General features: G+C 42.2%; 1 protein-coding gene across 4 annotated transcripts in view; it reads right to left on the bottom strand.

The window, feature by feature from the left end:
- The window catches only part of CFDP1 (craniofacial development protein 1), a 99197-nt gene that overhangs the window by 10906 nt on the left and 66628 nt on the right, over positions 1–21663 (bottom strand). The window contains exons 6-9 of one of the 4 annotated variants that reach the window (XR_002828838.1): positions 9806–9880; positions 8512–8577; positions 2672–2949; positions 1385–1521 (exon numbers count right to left, since the gene is read on the bottom strand). Coding sequence is in view for 2 of the 4 variants with exons in the window: in XM_006087075.3 (XP_006087137.3) it covers positions 1363–1521 (159 nt within the window). In the remaining 2 variants the exon portion in view is untranslated. Of the gene's footprint in view, positions 1–1273; positions 1522–2671; positions 2950–8511; positions 8578–9805; positions 9881–21663 lie in introns of those variants that run through there. The other 3 variants (XM_023752592.1, XR_002828837.1, XM_006087075.3) reach the window with 3 other exon arrangements.

The following is a 21663-nucleotide window of genomic DNA, read 5'->3' as shown; positions in this document are numbered from 1 at the left end:
GTGCACGAATTTTCATGCACCGGGCCTCTAGTAATCAATATTGAGAGAAACACACTGGTAGTTCCTTTGCTGCCTTAGATCACTAGGCAAATGTGAGTGAGTACAGCTGAGTCAAGGAGTGGGGAAGTTTGGGGCAAATGTCAGAAGCCTTCTCTAGATAACACTGACTCCTGTCCGCTCTTTACCTGGGCCTTCCCAGGTGGCTTTGGCACTTCCGCCTCTGTTCTGTGACATTCCATCTTTGACAGACTAACTTAGAAGTCTGGTAGTTAAATAAGCTCATAAAGTCAGTAAAAAAAATGTTTTTCTACTGATACTAATCAGCTTCCAAGTTCACTCAAATAATCTTAAAGCCTAATTTAAAATACACAACCCTCCAAATAAATCCCTCATCTGTCTTTATTATAGTTTAGCTTGTAATTAATCTAAGTGCCTACCACTTAATGCATGACTTTATGTGACAGGCATTCTGCAAAGGGCTTTATGTATATTACTTGTATGTATTATACATATATTACATGTAGTATTTCATGAGATCCTCACAACCACTAGGGGTGGTATCATTATTCCAATTTTATTGGGGAAGGAGCTAAGCCTCAGAGACGTCCAGTGTGCCTCAGAGAGAGCCCTTACTGGTGAGGGGAGGGGCGATGAACATCTAGGACTGTCTGATGAGCCACACAGCACTTCCTGTCACTATTAGGAGTGGGGAGTGTTGACCTTGAACCATGGACCCACTTCCGTAGTAGCTTTGTTCCTTAGCCTTCTGTGGTTCCTAAGTACTCACTGAACACTTTCTTTCTTGATATTCTTAAATACATAGTTTATGGACATCCTCTTTGTATTGCAAAGTGAAAAGGAAGGGGTTGCAAGTGATGGCCAGGGCTGGCATGTCATACAGGCTGAAGCCAAGGGTGAAGCCCCACCCTGGATCATAATGACATGGATAAAAATAAATCCCACGGCAATGAGACATCTAGGCCTTTTGTTGGCTGCTTTTGAAGCACTGAGTTAGTTTGGCTTCTCAGAAGGCCAAATAACTCAGGTCAGGCCAAGACTGATACAGTGAGCCACATCTGACCATGTGAATCAACGAGGTGACTTAGAGTTCACAGGAGCTGTAATTCAGCAAGTTCAGATCAGCAGAGAAGTGCTGTCCCCGAGAGAAGTGCTGCTCACATGGCCCTCCCTTCCTGTCACCCCTAGTGATATTCTCACTGCCAGGACCTCCCCTACTTAGAACAGAGCTTCACTGACAAACCAAAGTACTCACAGTTTTCATTTAAATTGGGTGGCCTGTCCATAATAAACTATTTCAGAGTTCTTAGGGTTTTTCAGAGGAATAGCAACTTTTCTTCTTACCCTTCTTTTCCTCGATTGTGGATGGCTAGTTCTTCACCAATGCCCTCTTCCTCCTTGAAGCTCTCCCAGTCCAATTTGGACTTCTCTAGGGTGCTCATCTTCTGCTTCTTGGCTCCAATTTTTCCCAAAAGGCTGCTCATTCCACTGGATCTTTTTAATCTAGGGAAAGCGAAAACACGAAACATGTAGCATGTGAAAACTATAATCTCTTGATTAATGGTTTTTCTGATTGGCATGGGGCTCCCTGGATTCAAGTATTTATCTTAATGGGACATGTTTGGATCTAGGGTACTTCCTGTCTAGTATGGAGAACACGTCAAATAGAACAGAAGCCTAATGCACTTTTCCTCTGACCGCTCAAGGACCTGGGGACAGAAAATCCTGAAGACCTCTGTATGCTCTGACAGGTCTCTGCTTGCAAGGATGGAGAAGCAGAGCATGATTCAGACACGGCTTTAGGATCACATGCCTAGGTTCATATTCCAGCTCTAACCGACTTGAGGCTAGTTATTTAACCACATCTGCCTCGATTTCCTAATCTACAAAGTGAATAGTTACTCATATGCTATAGAGTATCTTACTCGTAAAGTGCTTAAAACAGCACCTGGCACAGAATAAAGGTGCAATACATGTTAGCCATACTGAATCATTGTCGTAATTTGTGGACTAAAGCCCCAGGGAATTCTTTTAAGAGAAAGAGAACCAGATCCCAACAGTGATGATCAAGAAGTCACATATCTTATAAGGATTCTGAGATCAGTTTCCTTTCAACTCCTGTGAGTCAGGGTCCTGGTTTTTCCCAGGAGGTGGAGAACATTCCTTACCCTGAAAGCAGGGAATGTACAGCCTGTGTTCTATTTGCTGGTGCTGCTATCATGGACTGTGGGAGAAACCCCATATGCCCAAGTTCAAGTCTTGGCAGGTCAAATGTTTCCAGTCAATGTTATGCGATAAAATAAGAGAAACAGAAAGCAGCTAGTCAGCAAGAGGTGGTATTAGGGGAAGGATACGGCTTTTGGCCTCTTCATGAAACTAAGACCAGTAATATACCAGCATGCAGGAAACTGGAAGTTATTTTCTGCTTCCCTGGAATATGCAAGAGAGTTAAAGCATTTAAATGCCTCTATGAGCTAACAACATCATAAGACCTACTGATAACATCAATAACTTTCACTTGCCCAGAATGCTGATTCTCCAAGTGCCTTCATAAACATTTTCTTATCTTATTCCCCCAATGGCCTGTGAAAGAGGAGCACTGTGTCTCAGAGTTGGAGGAGGAGGCTTCGGGATGACCCTGTGTCACACTAACCATTCTGAAACCCCATCTCCCTGCAACACAGAGCTGGTGAAGGATGGGTCTCTGTCTCTGCCCTGGAGTGAGCTGACAGGCCAGTGTCCACACTGCACACAAGATTCTTGGGGCTGAAAAATTCCCCTCCACACTCTCATTGTATTCATGTTGATTGAGAGGATGTTAGCTTCCCTGTTGTGGTCCTATCTCATTACATGCTGTTAGCTTCAGATCAACTCAGAATAGGCGGGGCAGGCATCCTCATCTCAAGGCTTAATAAGAATAGTTTTCTTGAGCTGAACAAATAAACAAAGTTTGAAGAGGTTAAATGATACAACAAAGGTCAAACCAATAGAAAATGCAGACCCAGGCAGGACGAAGCAGTGCACTGTGCTATTTCGCCTCTAAGGTGAGAATTTACTTGAAATATTTTGACAGCTATTTTACTTCTCAATTTGCATGAGGATTTTCCAAAGGGCTCTTTATGAGCTTTCAATCATGTTTTCTAAAAATTCTTTCCCTACAACAATCTCTTCATCAACACACACACACACACACACACACACACACACACACACACACACTTTTACCAGGAGCAGAGCATGATTAGAAACTAAATATGTTAAGTCTTTTTACTTCTCACCTGCCTCACCGTCACTAACTTGGTTCACATTGTTATAGCCTTTCACCTGGATAATTCAGCAGCCTCTTCAACCATCTCCCCAACTTGCTCTATCCTGGCATCTATTCTACATGCTATCATTAGAATGAATTTTCTAAAACACAAAGCTTACCATGTCTTTCTGCTTAAATGTCTCTTTCTGGGCCCCTATTGCTCTCATAATAAGTCTAAACTCCTTAACTTACAAGTTCCTCCTGATCTTCTCTTGCCACCCCTAACCTTGAAACCTATGCTCCAACCTATGCTGAACCTCTACCTCACCTCTACCTGCCTCCAATTCATCTGGCCCTGTCTCAGCTTAGAAACCACTCCCTCCAGGAAGCCTTCCAAGACCCTTCCCCTCATCTCTAGATTAGCTATCTCCTAGTGTTGTTTCTATTGCACCCCAGTCCTTTTCCTATTATAGCATGAATCCTTTCCATAGCAGATGCTCGAGGACTCTAATTTTAGCTGTCCCCCACACTGGTCAATTCTGAGTAAGCTCAGAGTCACTGCTGACAACATTCCACCAAAGCACACACCTAGAGGCTTTCCATTTCTGACTGCGGGGCCTCCTTTGACCCTGCCTACGTGTCACAAGCAATGCCTGCACATGTGGTAGAGTTCATGCCATTGAGACCACCCTCATGGAGACAAGAGCTGGTGGCCAAATGGCCCAGTCTCCTGTCCTCACACAGGCAATTCTGGGAGATACTCTGAATGCTTCTCAGAAGTTCTGGTAGCATTGAGCCCTCGTGGCCTTGGAAATACACAATTGTATCGGCTTTTCCTGATTCCCTATCTCACTGTCCCACCCCCTACCCCCACTCCTGCTTGCTGGGATGACTTCCCAAATAACCTACCTGCACTTAAAGCCTTACCTAAAATTCTGCTTTGAGAGGAATCTAAAAGGTTTAAGAGAAACAGGATTTTCCTTATGTGGATACTTCAAATCTCCCCAGAGAACATGGATATAGTTCTGCAAATAGCAGGCACTTGATAAACCCAATAATGTCACCTAGATCAAAGAACCAATCAGTGGGAGAGAAGCAGCTCTTTGTAGAATAAAAAGTGTTCAAAACACTTTTAAGTCGGGGGACTCTAAGGGGAGCAATTTCCACTTGTATTCACCCATCAGCTCTCAACAACCAGTTCCCCACTGTATCGGGGCAGCATCAGGCTTGGACACCATCTGTGCCCCTCAGCCCACAGCTCTGATATTCCCAGATTATACCACCTTTCCCACAAATCACTTTGAGAAGTCTATGAGAGAATGATTTTTTGCTGCATAGCAGTGAAGAGACTTCCAGCAAAGCAAAAACCCATAACCAGCCCCCCGCCCCCCTTTGCCTTGTTCACCCTGAACATCAGCACAATGTCACCTGTGCTATTATGCTTTAGGGGAAAGCTTCTAGGTCTGACTTCATTGGATCATTAACATGGTTTGTAATTTCCTAATTTGATAGTCTTGAAAGCAAAATTACCTGTCTTTTATTTGAAGCTAAGTCAAAGTGAATGACACATTTATAGTAGCAGCCAGGACGCACAGAGGCTCATCGTAACAGAGAGACCGGCACTTTCTTCCTGGAACCTGGCATGTGGGGTCCCTGCAGGCCTTCCAACTCCCACTCACTCTCCCACCTTGACAGGGAGCTTTAGTGGCATAACCTGGCGACATTCCATCACAGGTCTCAAAAAGCAGGTTTACCCTGGCCCTATCTCTGTGTTAAGGTTCACCTATCAGACTTTCAGGAAAGCTGAGGCATGCAAGAAGGAATCAGCTCTGGGCAGGGGTTGCTGGCTCTCTGTGCTGTGAAAGGACACTGCAGAGGGCACTGTGGCAGTACATATCCGTCTCTAAGCACTGTGGTGAGTTGAAAGGCAGTAAATCAGCACAGGTTTCCCATAGGCATTTGCCAGCTGTGTAGACTGCAAAGCTGTGGAGAGGGAGGCCAGAATTCCCTTGGAGACCTATTTGCTGTCACCATGAACTGATGCAGTTCCAGCACCACTGATTTTTCTCTGTTCTGAAGCCTAAGCTGTAAGGGCAAGGTACTACCGAAAGATGGCTTTCACAGACCACCTCCAGCCCCAGCCATGGATTTCTTGGTTTTGCTTCTAAAGTGTGGTGAGCTGTGTCAGAGAAGACCGTAGTACTTCACTCAAGAGAATCCTCACCCACCTGTTGCAAGTCAAAGTCCAAAGAAAGGCACTGTGCACTAGCTCACTCACAGATGACATCCAGAATGTTATACTCAGACATGTCCAGAGAATTGTTGCCAAGATGTTTTCAATGTAATAATGATATTTCAACCACCTCCTCCTGAATATCACACTACTCCATTGATCTTACTAGCATAGTTCGATGTAAACACTAATTCTGTCTGAGGAGCAGGGCTTTCAAGCTAACCAGCCAGCTTCCCACCACAGAGAGAGCATGGCTGAGTGCAGCAGGCATTCTGGTGAAAGACACTTACCATGCTTTTTCTTCTTGTGTATTCTGTCCAGTTTTCTATCAATCAGCAATTATATCTTCAATTCCCTTCCCACCTCGCCCAATGACCTCACCCAACACCAGATACCAGCCAAGACCGCACAGAAAACAATTCAGAAACTCAGAAAAGGAAAAGGGACAAAAAAGATAGTTGTCTTTTTCATCTCTGAATCCAAAGTTTACAACAATAATTTGCTAGAATTTACTGTTTCTCTTTAGCTCCAGAAATGTAAGCATGAGAATATTGATTGCAACTAAATGAACTCCATCTGTCATAAAGATATTATAGTGTTTGCTTGGCTCCAGCCCATGAGCATGGACTCAGGTTCACCCAAATTGTAGCAATAGCACTCTTCTATATGGCCACCCTCAGTGAGGTACTGGAGCCTGGCTAGTGTGTCTCAGTGGTTGAGCTTCGACTTATGACCCAGGAGCTCAAAATTCGATTCCCGGTCAGAGCACATACCCGGGTTGGGAGCGTGCAGGAGGCGGCCAATCAATGATTCTCTCTCATCATAGATGTTTCTATCTCTCTCTTCTTCTCCCTTCCTCTCTGAAATATGGAAAAGTAACTTTTTAAGTGGAACTAGAAAAGATGACAGAACACAACTGGCTGTGAAGGCTAAGTGGGAACATTTTCCCCCTTATCTTTAAAATGAGCTTAAGCACCCAGTCATCCCACAGAATAGACTTTTAGGTTTGGGGGTACATTTAGAGTCCTTCATCATTGTCTTAATCCAACAGAGATTACTGAGAAATTACTGTATACCAGACATTATACTTGGAACTGTGGACACAATACAAGGCATAATCTTTGGCTTCAAGGAGAAAATCTAACAGATGTAACCATATACTAGGAGGGCACGAAGAGGGAGCAGCTGAGAGGCTGTTTAATCCAACCTCTTTATTTTAAAGAATCCAAGAAGGATTCCAAGAAGATTAAGAAACCTGCCCAGGTTACAGAGGGAGAGTTGGGACTAGTACCCAGTGCTTTTGACATTCAGCCTGTCTTCTCCATCTTGCTGATGCTGGAGATGGGGATTACTTTTGGGGATGCCTTCCACACTCTGATTTCTATCATTGCTAATTTTGGGGGGATGTATTCTTATTTCCCCTGTTGTCCTGGATCTCAATGTAGGATACAGGCCCATGTCTTACTCATTTTTGATTCGGTCACAGTGTAGCACAAAGCCTTGCCATGGTACATGATTGCTACATGTTTTTTTTTGTTTTTGTTTTTGTTTTTAAATATATTTTATTGATTTTTTACAGAGAGGAAGGGAGAGAGATAGAGAGCCAGAAACAGTGATGAGAGAGAAACACCGATCAGCCGCCTCCCGCACAGCCCCCACTGGGGATGCGCCCACAACCAAGGCACATGCCCCTGACTGGAATCGAACCTGGGACCCTTCAGTCCACAGGCTGACACTCTATCCACTGAGCCAAACCGGCCAGGGCTGCTACATGTTTAATGAACTAAATCCCCAAGGCTTGACAATAGACTTACCCAATTTTTTCTCATAACAAAAAGATTCAATATTATACTTTAACTGACAAGCCAGAAAAGATAGCTCCAAAACTGAACCAGCAAGGATGGGGTCAACACATGTGCTTGGAAGCACTACTGATCTTTATTTAACTTCAAACATACAGAGCCTGGCTCAAGTCTATGCCTTCCATCTCATAACTTGCATAACCATTGAAATGCAAATTATTTGGAACAAAGATTCTTTGGCAGAGATATGCAGTTTTCTTAGTATTTGTCATCTGTTTACAATGCAGGAGTGGACTTTTTTTGTAGCTCATACATGGACTATTTTCCAGAACCATACAAGGATCTGGAAATGGCATGGTACTTTCTGAATAATGGGAAGAAAGTTTATGATGACAATTCTTCAGTGAGAACTGTCTGCTTGAAACCAGTGTTCTCTTTCAGATTTTCTTTGGATTTAGCTGAAATCCATAAGAATGAAAAGTAAAGTCCCAATCCCTGGGCCAATTTCACTCCACATTTGTGTAAATCTCTAAGTAATCTCCCCAAAGGCCAGACCATTCAATGAACAGACTGGATGCCAGCAGTACTTTAGGGAGAGAGTTTAAATACCATTCACCACCCAGCCAGTGTGGCTCAGTGGTTGAGTGTCAATCTATGAACCAGGAGGTCACAGTTTGATTACCAGTCAGGGCACATACCCAGGTTTCGGGCTTAATCCCCAGTAGGGGGCATGCAGGAGGCAGCCAGTCAATGATTCTCTCTTGATGTTTCTCTCTCCCTCTCCCTCTCCCTTCCTCTCTGAAATCAATAAAAATATTTAAAATAAATCCCATTCACCTCCCAACCTTGTACTGACAGTATTCTATGGGACATCGGGTTCAGGAAACTGGAAAACCAGAAGTAACACAAGAAGTTCCACATGATCTTTAACATTCTGTGGCTTGCAAAATTGTCAGAACTCTTAAATCTATTATTGACATTGATAAGGTGCCAGCAACAACAACAACAACAAAAAGTGGCATCTATCAGCAAAAGGTAAAAATAAAAGCTGGCAAATAGCAGCAGCTTCACAGTTTTTCTACAAACAGAATTTTTTTTGCTACAAAGTGTTATTGCTCTAATGCCAATTCCAAGAATGAATTGCACTTAAGTTTGTCTGATTTGATTTCAGCTGCTCTACATCTTTATAACATAACTCTGAAACATACCTACTTTAGTCCATGTTTGAAGTTTCATTAGTCTCCTTTCATCTTTTAATCCAGCATGGTCTCCATCTGTAAATAATGTGTAATATGTAGGACCATACATACTCTCAAGAGTTCTGAATGCTCATTTCTGGTGCCTCACTCTATAATACCCTGACCATGTCTAAGGATCCTATTTGATGGACAAATATTCAGAAAATCACGAAGGGATGATAACATTTTGGCTATAAGGAAGTCTCTAAACAGTGAAAAGAGCGGTAACTAGAAAAAAGGCCAGGGTTTATGGGTCATTAGCAGAGTCCTAGATTGGACAGGCCAATGGTGAGAACAGAGGTCTCCAGCCAACACAGAAGCATTTACCTAAATGTCTGGACAAGGAGCTAGGGGACTGTATGTATAAGGGTTAAGTGACACAGAAGTCAGTGGCAAAGAAAAACTCTTCTGGTCGGCCCACCAGACCTCTAGAAAATGATGCTTTTGAGTTTCCTTTCTCTTTTGTCCCACTCCCATGTGGTTTCATCTCGTTCCCTGGGTAAGAGATAATGCCATATCCCTTCCTGTCTCTGCTCCAGTAATTTCCTTCCTGTGCCATTCCCATGGTGGCGGGTCATGGCAAAGCAGAGAAGGGCCTCCATTTTATCGCAATTGGGGAGTGAAGAAGCCTGGGGGCTCTCCAAGGAGGAAATGTGTAGTTTATTGGGAATGAGGATAATGCCTGGGGAGGGAGGATGCTTTCCCTCCAAGGTGCAAACTGTTGTTGCTATAATTTTTATGATCAGGCACAGCTGGGGAGAATAATTTATTGACCAACACAAATAGGCCATTGATATTTATGAGACAGAATTTTAAAGGAATTATTAAATACAGCTTCTAACAAAGTGCATAATGACATTTTTCTTTATGCAGAACCCTGGGAGCTCAACTGAGGACAGCATAGCTTATTTTCCAGATACTGGTTCCATATGGGCTCTTAAACAATCACAGCCACAGAGGCAAAGAAAAGATGAGGCTGAATCAGGATCTGGTAGCAATGACCTCTCTAAGGTGAGCTCTGTTGGCTTTCTCCTGTGACAGAGCTAAGCCAGGGCGGGTCTGCGGCCAGCCTACCTGACAGGGCTAAGAACAGGAGCCATACTCACTCTGATCACTCCCATCAGGAAAGTGCAGTTGGGTAAACAGGACATCTTTCAAACTAGCTAACTTGAGAAGCAAAGCACGGGGCATGTAAGATAAATGTGCCTCAATTATGGGTTGTTTGGCTAATTGCTGATTAGGGAGTTGGCATGCTTTCTCAAACCTCAGCATTCTGCTTTTTCTTTGACGTTCAGCTTTCTTTTTCTTCCAGGCAGATCTCATCTCCTCATGAAAATATCTGAGGATGTCAACATAAAATACATTTTAAATTCCTGGGTACCACCCAGGTTGACATCAAGGTTAAAGTTTCAGGATGTAGGCCTGTTTTCAGGCAGACCAGAAGTATTCTTAGTCTGACATCACAGAGACCTCACTGAGAACAAGTCATGCCCGTACTCCTTTTTAGAAATGGGTAAGCACATTAACCACTTGGCTTTCTATGAAACTCACAAGTTGGCTAGCATACATTTTACAAAATTACTTCCCCCCCAAAAAAACCAAAACATCTCACAGCTACTAAATAAGCATGCTAAATTCCAAATGAGAAGGATAGAGACGTTGGACACAGCTGTGATTCCTGACACCTCAAAGTTCTGTCTGGAGAGGAGTGTGTTTTATGGTCCTTTCACTAACGAGGCTAAAGTGGTAACAAAGGTCCTTTGCAGCACTTGGCACTCCTGCTGGGGCCTGACTCCAAATCTCTCTCATGATGGCATCTGTCACGGTGCTTGCTCACTTAGTTGCCAGGGTATCTTCTTCTGCCTCTTAGAAGCCATAATCCTGCTAACTCAATGGGCAACTCCAGGCTCAGACCTCAACCTGCTCCCCTCCCCAGGGCAGCTCCCCCTGCTCCTCAAAAAGCTAGGGCACACTATCACCAGCATCAGCAGTTTCCCCGTGACACAGTACCCTTACAATCCAGGACTTGAAGAGCAATTATCTGCACAAGAGTGATCAAAAGAAGGGGGCTTTTTCAGCCTGAGCTCACGATGTCACTTTGCTAAGGCAATGAAATTTCAACAAAGAGAAATATCTGTTCCCACAGAGTTTGTTAGAGAAAGCAGGACACTTTCTTTTTACTTCACGCAGGAAATGGTTCTCATAGAGGCTAACCACAGCTGGGCAATCTGTATAACCACAAAATAGTTTCTCTTTAATAGATGGAAGATGTTTACTCATTGCATCACTCATTGCGTTGACCACCAAAAAAGAATTCCCATCCTCCCTCTCTAAGGCAAGAGGGAACAGTAAGTAGAGTCTCTTTCCTTAATCTGCCAGCTCGGGTTGCTAAAGCAGCTTTTTCATTCAGACATGTAGATTATTCTTCAAGATTCCTGTCACCCAATCCCACTGCTGAGTGATGGACAAATCTCGAATGAATCTCGTTTCTTTGCACTCTGGGATCCCCTCAGAGCATTTGCTTTTATCACAATGATCCATAATGTGAATGCATGACTGCGCCATGGCCAAAATGTTAGAAAAAGGTGCTTTAGCAATCATTGGCTGGAGATAAGTTCTGCTAAAACGAAGCTGGCCAACCCTGCCATATATAAATGATTTGAGGGAATGAAAACAAAACAAAACTAATGTGATCAACTAAAGATGTGAAGGGTGGACTATTGAATTCTTTGATTCGATCTCACATACTATCAACCATTTGCTTTGGGAAATTAGGCATCACTCTCTCCCTGCTGTGAGAGCGAGGCTCCTAGCCCCGAAGCCAGCATAGCATCCCATGAGAGTCTATGACCCTCTCCTGGGGGGCCGGGGGCTTCATGATGCCCTTCCCTTCACTGTGAGGCTCAGCTGGTAATTAGCAGACTGTGTGAGCGTGTTCATCACGTTCACTGCCCAGATGAAGGAAGGAGGCTAGGAGCGAGGGGACACTGATATTCTCATTTGAGTGACACAACTAAAACTAAAAGGGCACACATATAAAAAAAACCACACACACACACAAACACCCCCAACTACTTAGCTGTACAGAGGAAGAGTTTTCCTCTAAGAGTGAAGATAATAGAGACAATAACCCAACTACATATAAGCTACTGAATTCATTTGTATTCTGAAAGAATGCTGGAAAATCTGATGACCAACCATTTCTTGTTCCCAGCTAATGCCTTTAAAAGGGCTTTACTGAGATATAATTAACATACTAAAGAATCCACCCATTTAAAGTATGCAAGTCAATGGTTTGTAGTACATTCAGTTGTACAGCCATAACCACAATCTAATATTAGAGCGTTTTGTCACACCCCTCAAAAAAAACCCTCACACTGGTTAGCAGTCACCCCGTTACCCAACTCTAGGCAACCACTAATCTACTTTCTGTCTCTATAGATTTGCCTATTCTCTCAGCTAATACTTTTAAATCATTCAGAAGCAACATATCTCTCAGTTGATGTCTATTACAGCTTCCTACAGGAAACGCATTTAAACTTTTAATTTGTCCTTTATGCTGTTGGGCATATTTAATTTCATAGGGGCCAGGAAAATCCAAAATCTAGCTTTCAGACAAGAATACTGGAATATCTGAGCACTGACTGGATAAGTCCCTATATCACCGATACTATTTTGAAGCTGTGTTTTTTAAGCAGTGGGGTAGAGTGGCTTCACACCCTGTGCAGAAACCTGCCCTTGCCAATTAATCTTTTTTTAAATCCCTGGACAAGTTAATTTCTCTGAGCTTCAAATAACCAATTAGTAAAATGAGGATAATAACTACCTTGAAGAGTGATGATTACATGAGCTATTAGTCAACTCAGCGCTTACTTACTAAGTGCCTTCAGCGTGCCAGACTCCTCACTGGCCACTGGAGTTAGACACACAGATTTCTTATCCTCATTTAATTCATTTGCGCAAGGGACAGATATGCAAACAAATAATTACATTACGAGAAAACAGCTGCACAGTAAGCAGCAGTAGGAGCATAAGAGTGTGAGTTGGGGAAGTGCAGAGGAGGAGGGGGAGATAACTGCAATGTAAAAGCTGGGACAGAATTTGCCAAGGAGACAAGCTGGAATAGAGAAATCCAGAAACAATGCCTTCAATGTATGTGAAAACACTTAGCACAACGCCTGGCACATAGATAATCAATACTTCCTGTCATCCCCACTCTTATCCTCTTTGAAAAGATGCTCTCTGGAATCCAGAAAGAAACAAAAATCTTGCTGCTGCTGAAGAAAAATTAACGGATCTGAAACTGAAGTAGGAGTTGCTTGTTTTTTTTTTTTCCTGTGGCTGATTATTCTTTGGCAGCAAAGTACATTTTAAATTTTGACTTCCTTTTCCCTCACACACTTTTCATTTTGAAAAATTTCAAACCAAGAAAATTGGTCTCCTTTAATCTAGAACAGTCCCCCTGCCAGTACAATGACCCACGATTTGGACTCGTCTGACTGTTAATGTCGGCTTCTTTGAAGGCATCTGGGAATCTTCCAGCATGCAATTCTTGGACTGCTTTTCTCCATCCTCACTCACTTCCTGAGTGACTTCATCCAGTCCCAAGGCTTAAATACCAGTTATATGCCTCTAACCCCCAAAAGTCTTATCCTCAGCCCAGACCTCTCTTCCTAACTCCAGCCTTACACACCAAACTGCCCACTGGACATTTCTACTCGGATGCCCAGTGGACTTTCCCTCAGCAGTTTTCCACATCTTAGTAGAGGGTAGCAACACCTGGCCCAGGACTTAGCTCTCAGACTTCCTCTCCTACAACTAACCCCCATTCATTCCATCTCAGATTTTCTTGTCTCCATAATACTTGACATTTTCTAACATACCATATAATTTATATGTTTATTATCTACTCCCTGCTGAAATGGAAACTCCACACAGGCTGGAACCCATGTCAGTTTTGTTCACTGATATAACCCAAGCGCCTGGAACAATGACTGGCACATGGTAAGCGTTCAAAAAATTTTGTTTTGCCGAAACCGGTTTGGCTCAGTGGATAGAGCGTCGGCCTGCGGACTGAAAGGTCCTGGGTTCGATTCCGGTCAAGGGCATGTACCTGGATTGCGGGCACATCCCCAGTAGGAGATGTGCAGGAGGCAGCTGATCAATGTTTCTCTCTTATCGATGTTTCTAACTCTCTATCTCTCTCCCTTCCTCTCTGTAAAAAATCAATAAAATATATTATAAAAAAAAAGTAAAAAAAAAATTTGTTTTAAAAAAGTATGAGTATTGGGAAAATATATCAACTTCATACATTGTAAACAGATTCCAATAATGATACCTACTAAAGTAACAATTCTCTGTGTTGGCTAATCTTGTAGCTGCTGCCCATCCTTAGCTAGGTTTTCTCCAGGAGAGCTAACTACTTCAGGGCAGGAACAGGAAAGGCATTTGTTCACTGGAACAGATGACAGACCTCCTGGAATGGCTGTCAGTAGCCTGGAATTTGTCCTAGACTGGCCTTGGCACCACCCCATGAGAGCCTGAAGAGTGCTCGACAACCCTGTCATTAACTGTAATCTGAGGGACAGGGGCTAAGATATCTTAACTGAAACAGAAATGAGGGACAGAATTAAGGGCGATGCCAGACCAATCTTTTCTTTTTGGTCCTTTGCAAAAAAAAAAAAAAAGTCATATTTGGATTCATTTTATGTGAAAATCTACTGAAAGACTTAGTTGTATGTGGCAAATGAGTTTTTCCCTTGCTATTGGCTGCCCCACAGCTTTTTTTTGTTCGTTTGATTGTTTGTTTTGGGGGGTAGTTTAGAGTCACATACACTAATATGTTATGAGCCAGAAGCAATGCCTGCGACCATCCTTGAAGCTAAAACCAACACTATATGGATGTAATTGGAGCAATTAGCTAACTCAATATTCAGCCAACAGAACAACTTCTTGTCAGAATCGGTCAGAAAGAATTATTCAGGTCTGCTATGGGCAGCAAACTGAGCTTGGGCAAAGATGACCACTCCCTCCAGCTATCACAACCACCAAGATAAGAGAATTATGCAGACACTAACTTTCTCTCTTGTTTAGTGGGAATCTGAGCTCTGTACACAATGGAAGGGATAAGATGGTGACAAGCAGCTAGAAAAGGATGCAAAAAGGAATTGGTGGTTCTCACTGCTCATGAGAATCCCAGGGGTAAAAGATCCTAAAAACTTCCAGGAGGGGGCACAAATGAGATCATATACAAAGATTCAAGACTTCCAAATAGCTTCAGACTTATAGACACCTGACTGGGGAACAATGTCCTCACAATTCTGAAGGAAAATAATTTTCCTCTAAAATGTTACAACCCACAAAACCACTAAAAATGTGAAGTTAGAACAAACTTATTTTTAGACAGGCCAACTTTCAAAAATTTATCTCCCATAAACTGTTTCCTCAGGATGTTACAGGAGGATGAGCTATATTAAAACAAGGGAATAAACCCACTTCAAGGATGGGCCTCTTCTTCCATCAGGTACTGCTTCCTCCATCTACTGTGTGGGGGTGCCAAGCACTGATGGCCACACTTCAAACCTGTCCCCTTCCAATGGTGGCCAAAGGCAGTCTGTGGTTTGTTTTTTTAATTACTGTCATAGTTATATATATATATATGGTATATATTTTGCAAATATTTTTTTCTTGCCTAATCACTTAATAATACCTTTTGATCAAAAGAAGGAAGGGTATCTGTATGGCTATTGGTTCAACATAAAAAGGAAAAAAATGGTAATGTTACAGATTTAAAGAAAAATCCATCAGCATTTCTTCTTTAAACTATGTGCTTTTAGAAGCCAACTGTATATCTTATGATGCAGAACCATCATAGTCATTCCATTGTCTAAGAGCAAGCTAAGTTTTGGAAAGGCAAAGTCTTTGATGCTGCCCCTTTAGATATACACTGTGCTGCAGAACCAAATCACAAAAATGGCTAAGAGACATGACTCTGTCAAATGAGAATTAGGGAGGAAAGTCCTGAAATGCCACCAAGAATGTCGTCAAACCAGAAAGTTTTTGTTTTTGTTTCAAATAGGGGAAGGGAGATTTTAAAAAAAAGCAATGAAAGGAAGTCGTTAAAGCCTTCCATACCGCATTCTGGTTATTAATACAGCCCTTTCCTTCTTAAACTGATTAAAAAATAAGGAAGGAAGTTATGGTGGTTACAGCAAGGCGCTCAGATGATACAACTTCTGGGGTGCACTCCTAATTCATCTGCTGTGTGGGCTGCCCCCACCCTCGATAAATCAGTCCTACACATTTTCTACTTTAGTGACTGAGACACAGAGAGACCAATTTAACTGTGAGAGACTGTGAGCATAATTAATCATTAATGCTCTGCAAGAGCCTCTGTGGAAACAGTATTGCAATATTAGCTACTCATGATCATCTAGAAAGGCCAGCAATCACTGCCATCCACCCTTCCTCCCCCATCCACGACTTGCCTCCTTGTAGCACCTGAGCCACAGAAACTGTGGAAGTTTGCTTATTTTTTCTCTTGTAATTAATTAATATAAGCAAAACCTTTTAAAACAACAGAAACAGATGAAAAGGAACAGGAAAGCGGATAATAATAATAAAGATAAACTGTTGCAGCAATCCCACATGTCCAGTCTGAGATGCTCTGAGAACATCTGCACTTCCCTGGTATGCAAGCCCAGAAAGAGGCTGCCGGCCAACAGACCTAGGCTGTGCTGCAAAGCAAAAGCCATCAGCTGAAGGTGATGCAATGGGGGAAGGAGGTCTGCATCAGAATAAAGGAGGGAGGAGGGAGAAAAGTCATGTAAGGTACAAGAAGAAATCTCTTCTACTATTCATGTTAAACTTGGTCAAAACAAGGCTGAAAAAGAAACAAAAGGTGGAACACTCCCAGCACAACCTAAACCCTACCAAACTGAAAAAAGCTGGAGACAACAAAAAACATCTACTCAGCAGATCATTGATAAGCTAAGGAAATGTCTATGGATGGTGAGAAAGACTCATGCATCCCTAAAATTAATCCCCCTATCAATACCTCTTTTGTTTCCTTTCCCTCCTTTTTGTTCCCCTGGACAACATACCCCTGGTAGTTCTATAAAATAGTGGCCACAAATGAGAAACAGAGTTCTTTTGTTAAAAAATTTGAGTTTATGGGGTGATGTTGGCTAATAAAATTATATAGGTTTCAAGTGTTCACCATCCAAAGTAATCTCTTTCCATCACCATTTATCCCCCTTCTACCCTCTTCTACCTCACCTTCCCCTCTTGTAATCACCATACTGTTGTCTGTGCCTATGAGGTTTTTCCCCCTTTTTCCTTAATCCCTTCACCTTTTTCACCCAGACCTCCCAACCCCCCCTCTCCCCTCTGAGAGCTGTCAGTCTGTTTTCTGCATCTATAAGTCTGTTTCTAAACTCAGTTCTTGTGTACCTGAAAAATGTCTTCATTTGCTCTTGCCATCTGAGGAATAGATTCCCTGGATATGGACTCTTAGGTTCCACGTCAGAACTATAAATGTGGTGCTTTATTGTCTTCCTGCATTTGCGCTGCCACTGATGTCAACCTGACTCTTGCTTCTTTATAGGCTAGAACAGTGATGGCGAACCTTTTGAGCTCGGCGTGTCAGCATTTTGAAAAACCCTAACTTAACTCTGGTGCCGTGTCACATACAGAAATTTTTTGATATTTGCAACCATAGTAAAACAAAGACTTATATTTTTTATATTTATTTCATATATTTAAATGCCATTTAACAAAAATCAACCAAAAAAATGAGTTCGTGTGTCACCTCTGACACGTGTGTCATAGATTCGCCATCACTGGGCTAGAATGTTCTCTTGCTCTGTTACCTTTTAGAATTTTTCCTTATCCTTAGTGTTCTGAGACTTCCATTATTTCTGTAAAATGTGAGTCTTCTTAAGTTGATAAATTCACGGTGAGCACTCTGTGGTGGGCCCTTTCTTTTTGTTTAAATTAAATCTTTATTGTTCAGATTATTGCAGTTGTTCCTCTCCCCCCTTCCCCATAGCACCCCTCTACCTGGTTCCCCCCCATCCTCTGCCTTTATCCCCCCCCCACTGTCCTCATCCATAGGTGTACGATTTTTGTCCAGTCTGTCTGCACCCCCACACCCTTTCCCCCCCGAGAATTGTCAGTCCACTCCATTTCTATGCCCCTGATTCTATTATATTCACCAGTTTATTCTGTTCATCAGATTTTTTATTCACTTGATTTTTAGATTCACTTGTTGATAGATATGTACTTGTTCATAATTTTTATCCTTACCTTTTTCTTCTTCCTCTTCTTAAAGAATACCTTTCAGCATTTCATATAATACTGGTTTGGTGGTGATGAACTCCTTTAGCTTTTTCTTATCTGTGAAGCTCTTTATCTAATCTTCAATTCTGAATGATAGCTTTGCTGGGTAGAGTAATCTTGGTTGTAGGTTCTTGCGATTCATCACTTTGAATATTTTTTGCCACTCTCTTCTGGCCTGCATAGTTTCTGTTGAGAAATCAGCTGACAATCGTATGGGTACTCCCTTGTAGGTAACTAACTGTTTTTCTCTTGCTGCTTTTAAGATTCTCTCTTTGTCTTTTGCTCTTGGCATTTTAATTATGATGTGTCTTGGTGTGGTCCTCTTTGGATTCCTTTTGTTTGGGGTTCTCTGTGCTTCCTGGACTTGTAAGTCTATTTCTTTCACCAGGTGGGGGAAGTTTTCTGTCATTATTTCTTCAAATAGGTTTTCAGTATCTTGCTCTCTCTCTTCTTCTGGCACCCCTATAATTTGGATGTTGGTTCGCTTGAAGTTGTCCCAGAGGCTCCTTACACTATCTTCATATTTTTGGATTCTTTTTTCTTTTCCGGTTGGGTGTTTTTTATTTCTTCGTATTTCAAATCTTTGACTTGATTCTTGCAATCCTCTAGTCTGCTGTTGGATCTCTGTATAATATTCTTTTTTTTTTAAAATGGATTTTTTAAAAATATATTTTTATTGGTTTTTTACAGAGAGGAAGGGAGAGGGATAGAGAGTAAGAAATATTGATGAGAGAGAAACATCAATCAGCTGCCTCCTGCACACCTCCCACTGGGGATGTGCCCACAACCAAGGTACATGCCCTTGACCGGAATCGAACCTGGGACCTTTCAGTCCCCAGGCCGACGCTCTATCCACTGAGCCAAACCGGTTTGGGCTGTTTAATATTCTTTATTTCAGTCAGTGTATGCTTAATTTCTAGTTGGTCCTTTTTCATATCCTTGAGGGTCTCACTAAATTTATCAGCGGTTTCTAGAAAATTCTTGAAAAACCTTATAACCGTGGTTTTGAACTCTATATCCAGTAGTTTGCTTTCCTCCATTTCTGTCATTTGTGACCTGTTTCTTTGTCTCCGCATTTTTTATGCTTCCCTGTGTTGATAGAGTGGCTTTCTGTGCTAGGTGTCTTATAGGGCCCAGTAGCTCAGCCTCCCCAATTACCTGAGGTGGACACTCTTGGTGCACCCCTTTGTGGGCTGTGTGCACAGTCTTGTTATAGTTAAGCCTGGATTGTAGTTGCTATCACTGGGAGGAATTGACCTCCAGGCCAATTGGCTGTGAGAATCAGCAGTGTCTATGGTGGGAGAACTTCTGTGCTGGAGACACCCTTCTGGGGCAAGACTTGCTTCAGGGGGCTTTGGTGCTCACTGAAGTCTGACCCTGAGTGTGTCCCTTATGCATCTGAGGAGTTGTAATCTGGATGGTCCCACTCTGACCACTGGGTACACTGGCACTTGGATCTCTAAGGAGGTGCTAATTTAGCCTCTGCCTGAGGCTACCCAGCAGGAGCTACGGAGAGATCTGCAGATTCCGCTTCTTTGTTTGGGATTTGGAGGTGCCCAGATGAGGCCCAGCTGTGAAGCAATGCAAGTTGCTGTGGGGCCTTGGGCCTTCTTTTGGATGTTCTGGGTCTGTCTGACCCAGCTGCAGTTTGTTATGTAATTTTTGATTGCAAAGGGCCAGGTCATTCATATGCAAAAGCCTCTGCGTACAGCTTGGGTGGGGCAGGGTCTCAGGGAATCAATAGGGAGGAGCAAACAGCTATGGCTGATCCCAGTCCTGCCCTAGGAGGCCACGGGTCTCAGTGTTCCATGGTAATTGCTGCAAGCACCTTTGAGAGAAAACTGCCCTCGAGTTCCGTCTGCTGCCAGACAGTCCAGTTTCTACCCGTATGAGTCTGGGTCCCCAGAGACTAGCCCAGAACTGGAGTTCAGAGCGGGAGTCTGTGTCTCCCTCCCGATTGAAAAAGACAACCGCGTCCTCAGTTGCCAGCCCTTTCCGCGTGCGCCTCCGTACCTCTCCACTTTATTTCCGCACCTCCTCTGAGTCTCAGTATGCTTTTCTCTTTCCTTCTAGTTGTAGAATTTCCACTCAGCCAGCCTTCCTGTGGTTCTGGATGATGTCCATTTTGTCCTTTACTTGTATTTTTGAAGTGGTTGTGCGAGGCAGCAATTTCAGGTGTTTACCTATGCCGCCATCTTGATTTCTCTCTCTGTGGTGGGCCCTTTCATTCTAAGGATTCTTGCTTTTCTTCTGTTTGGGAAATTTTCTTCCCTTATTCTTTGGGTATTTGCCCACCCCCCATTTTCTCCTCCCAAAACTCATACTGGATGAACTCAAGAAGTTCTTAAATAACCCCCTCTTTTTATTATTTTATATTCTAGGAAAATTTTTTGGTCCTTTCCTTCTCACTAATTCCCTTTAGTTGTATCAATTATGCTGTGCAGCCCTTTTAACAAGTTTCCAGTTAAATAATCAGGTTTCAATTTCCAAGATCTAGGAAATAAAATTCATTTTTTTCCATAATAGTCTGCTTTTGTTTCATGAATGCAATATTCTCTTTTTATCCCTTTCAGGGTATAAACACACTCCTCTTAAAGTCTCCTTTTTTGTGTTCTATTTATTTAGCATTTCAATTTCTCAAGCATGGCATTTTCTTTATGACATTGGTTTTCCTCTGATATTTGGCAACTCTTAGTTATTTCCAAATGGCATATGGAAAAGGTGCCTTTGAGAGACAGATCAGTTTTCATTTCTTTGCTCACCAAACAAATAAAGCCTCCTGTCACTTTTTATGATTTTCCAGGTACTGCTTTTGGGATGCCTCAATAGGACAGACTCTTCTGGTTAATGAAATAGTAATGATAAGTTAACAAACAAGCATTCTAAACCAAATGTAATACCAGCCTTATGAGTATGGCTGCCATGAATCAGCTCTTTGGAATCACATGAACTGATAAAATCACATTTCTAGAATTCACAGCTGAGAAATAACCCTGTAGAACAACAACAACCTTGGGGCCCCTTCAACTCATGGAACACCACCAACAATCAATCACTAAGAGAAAAAACAGTGTAAGAGAAGAAATCATTTCTGGTTTTCAAAGATAACCTAATATAAAGGAGACTTCAGCTAGTAAGCTAAAAAGAGAATCTGTCCCCTTTAATAAATGCTAGGTTAATAACATTTACGTACAGAAGTAAAAAATTTATTTTATTTTCTCTACAGTTAGGTGTTTTCATAGAACTCAAGTACTTATGTTGCTCAATTCAAAGTAGTTTCTGATCAGAGTAATGAGTGGGGAAATCCCTCAATACAATGTCATTTGCCTCGGGTAACATAGTAAGTACAAGACCAGTTTTATTCAGGTTCTGCAATAAAAGGAAAATATTTTGGGGGAAATAAAATTTCTGTCTGCAAATGAAGTTAATGATGTTCAATTTTTAAAAAAAGAAGCCCCTTAGTAGACTCTCTACTTCTCTGCCTCACAGGTCCTTTTCTCCCCCCTGTTTCTCATTTGCTAAGTAAGAAAGAGTTAACTCATAAATTAGAGGAATGTTGTTTCAGCTCCACAGAAAGCTTTTAAGGATAGGGTCAATACCAGGACCAGATTCTTCATTAACTCATTAACAAGACAGGTCACTGTGGCCTCAGAGTTCATTTATCAGCAGGAAAACCTCAGCTGGTAATGGCTGGTTGTTTCCTGCACATCTCAAAACCCAGAATGGAGAAGTAGACTCCATTGTGAGTGTTTCCTGACTTGGAAGGAAAAAAAACATTTTCAT

The sequence above is a fragment of the Myotis lucifugus genome, unplaced genomic scaffold (assembly GCF_000147115.1).
Source record: "Myotis lucifugus unplaced genomic scaffold, Myoluc2.0 scaffold_35, whole genome shotgun sequence".
NCBI lineage: Eukaryota > Metazoa > Chordata > Mammalia > Chiroptera > Vespertilionidae > Myotis > Myotis lucifugus.
The sequence above is the reverse complement of the archived record's forward strand: the minus strand, read 5'-3'. Positions and strand labels throughout refer to the sequence as shown.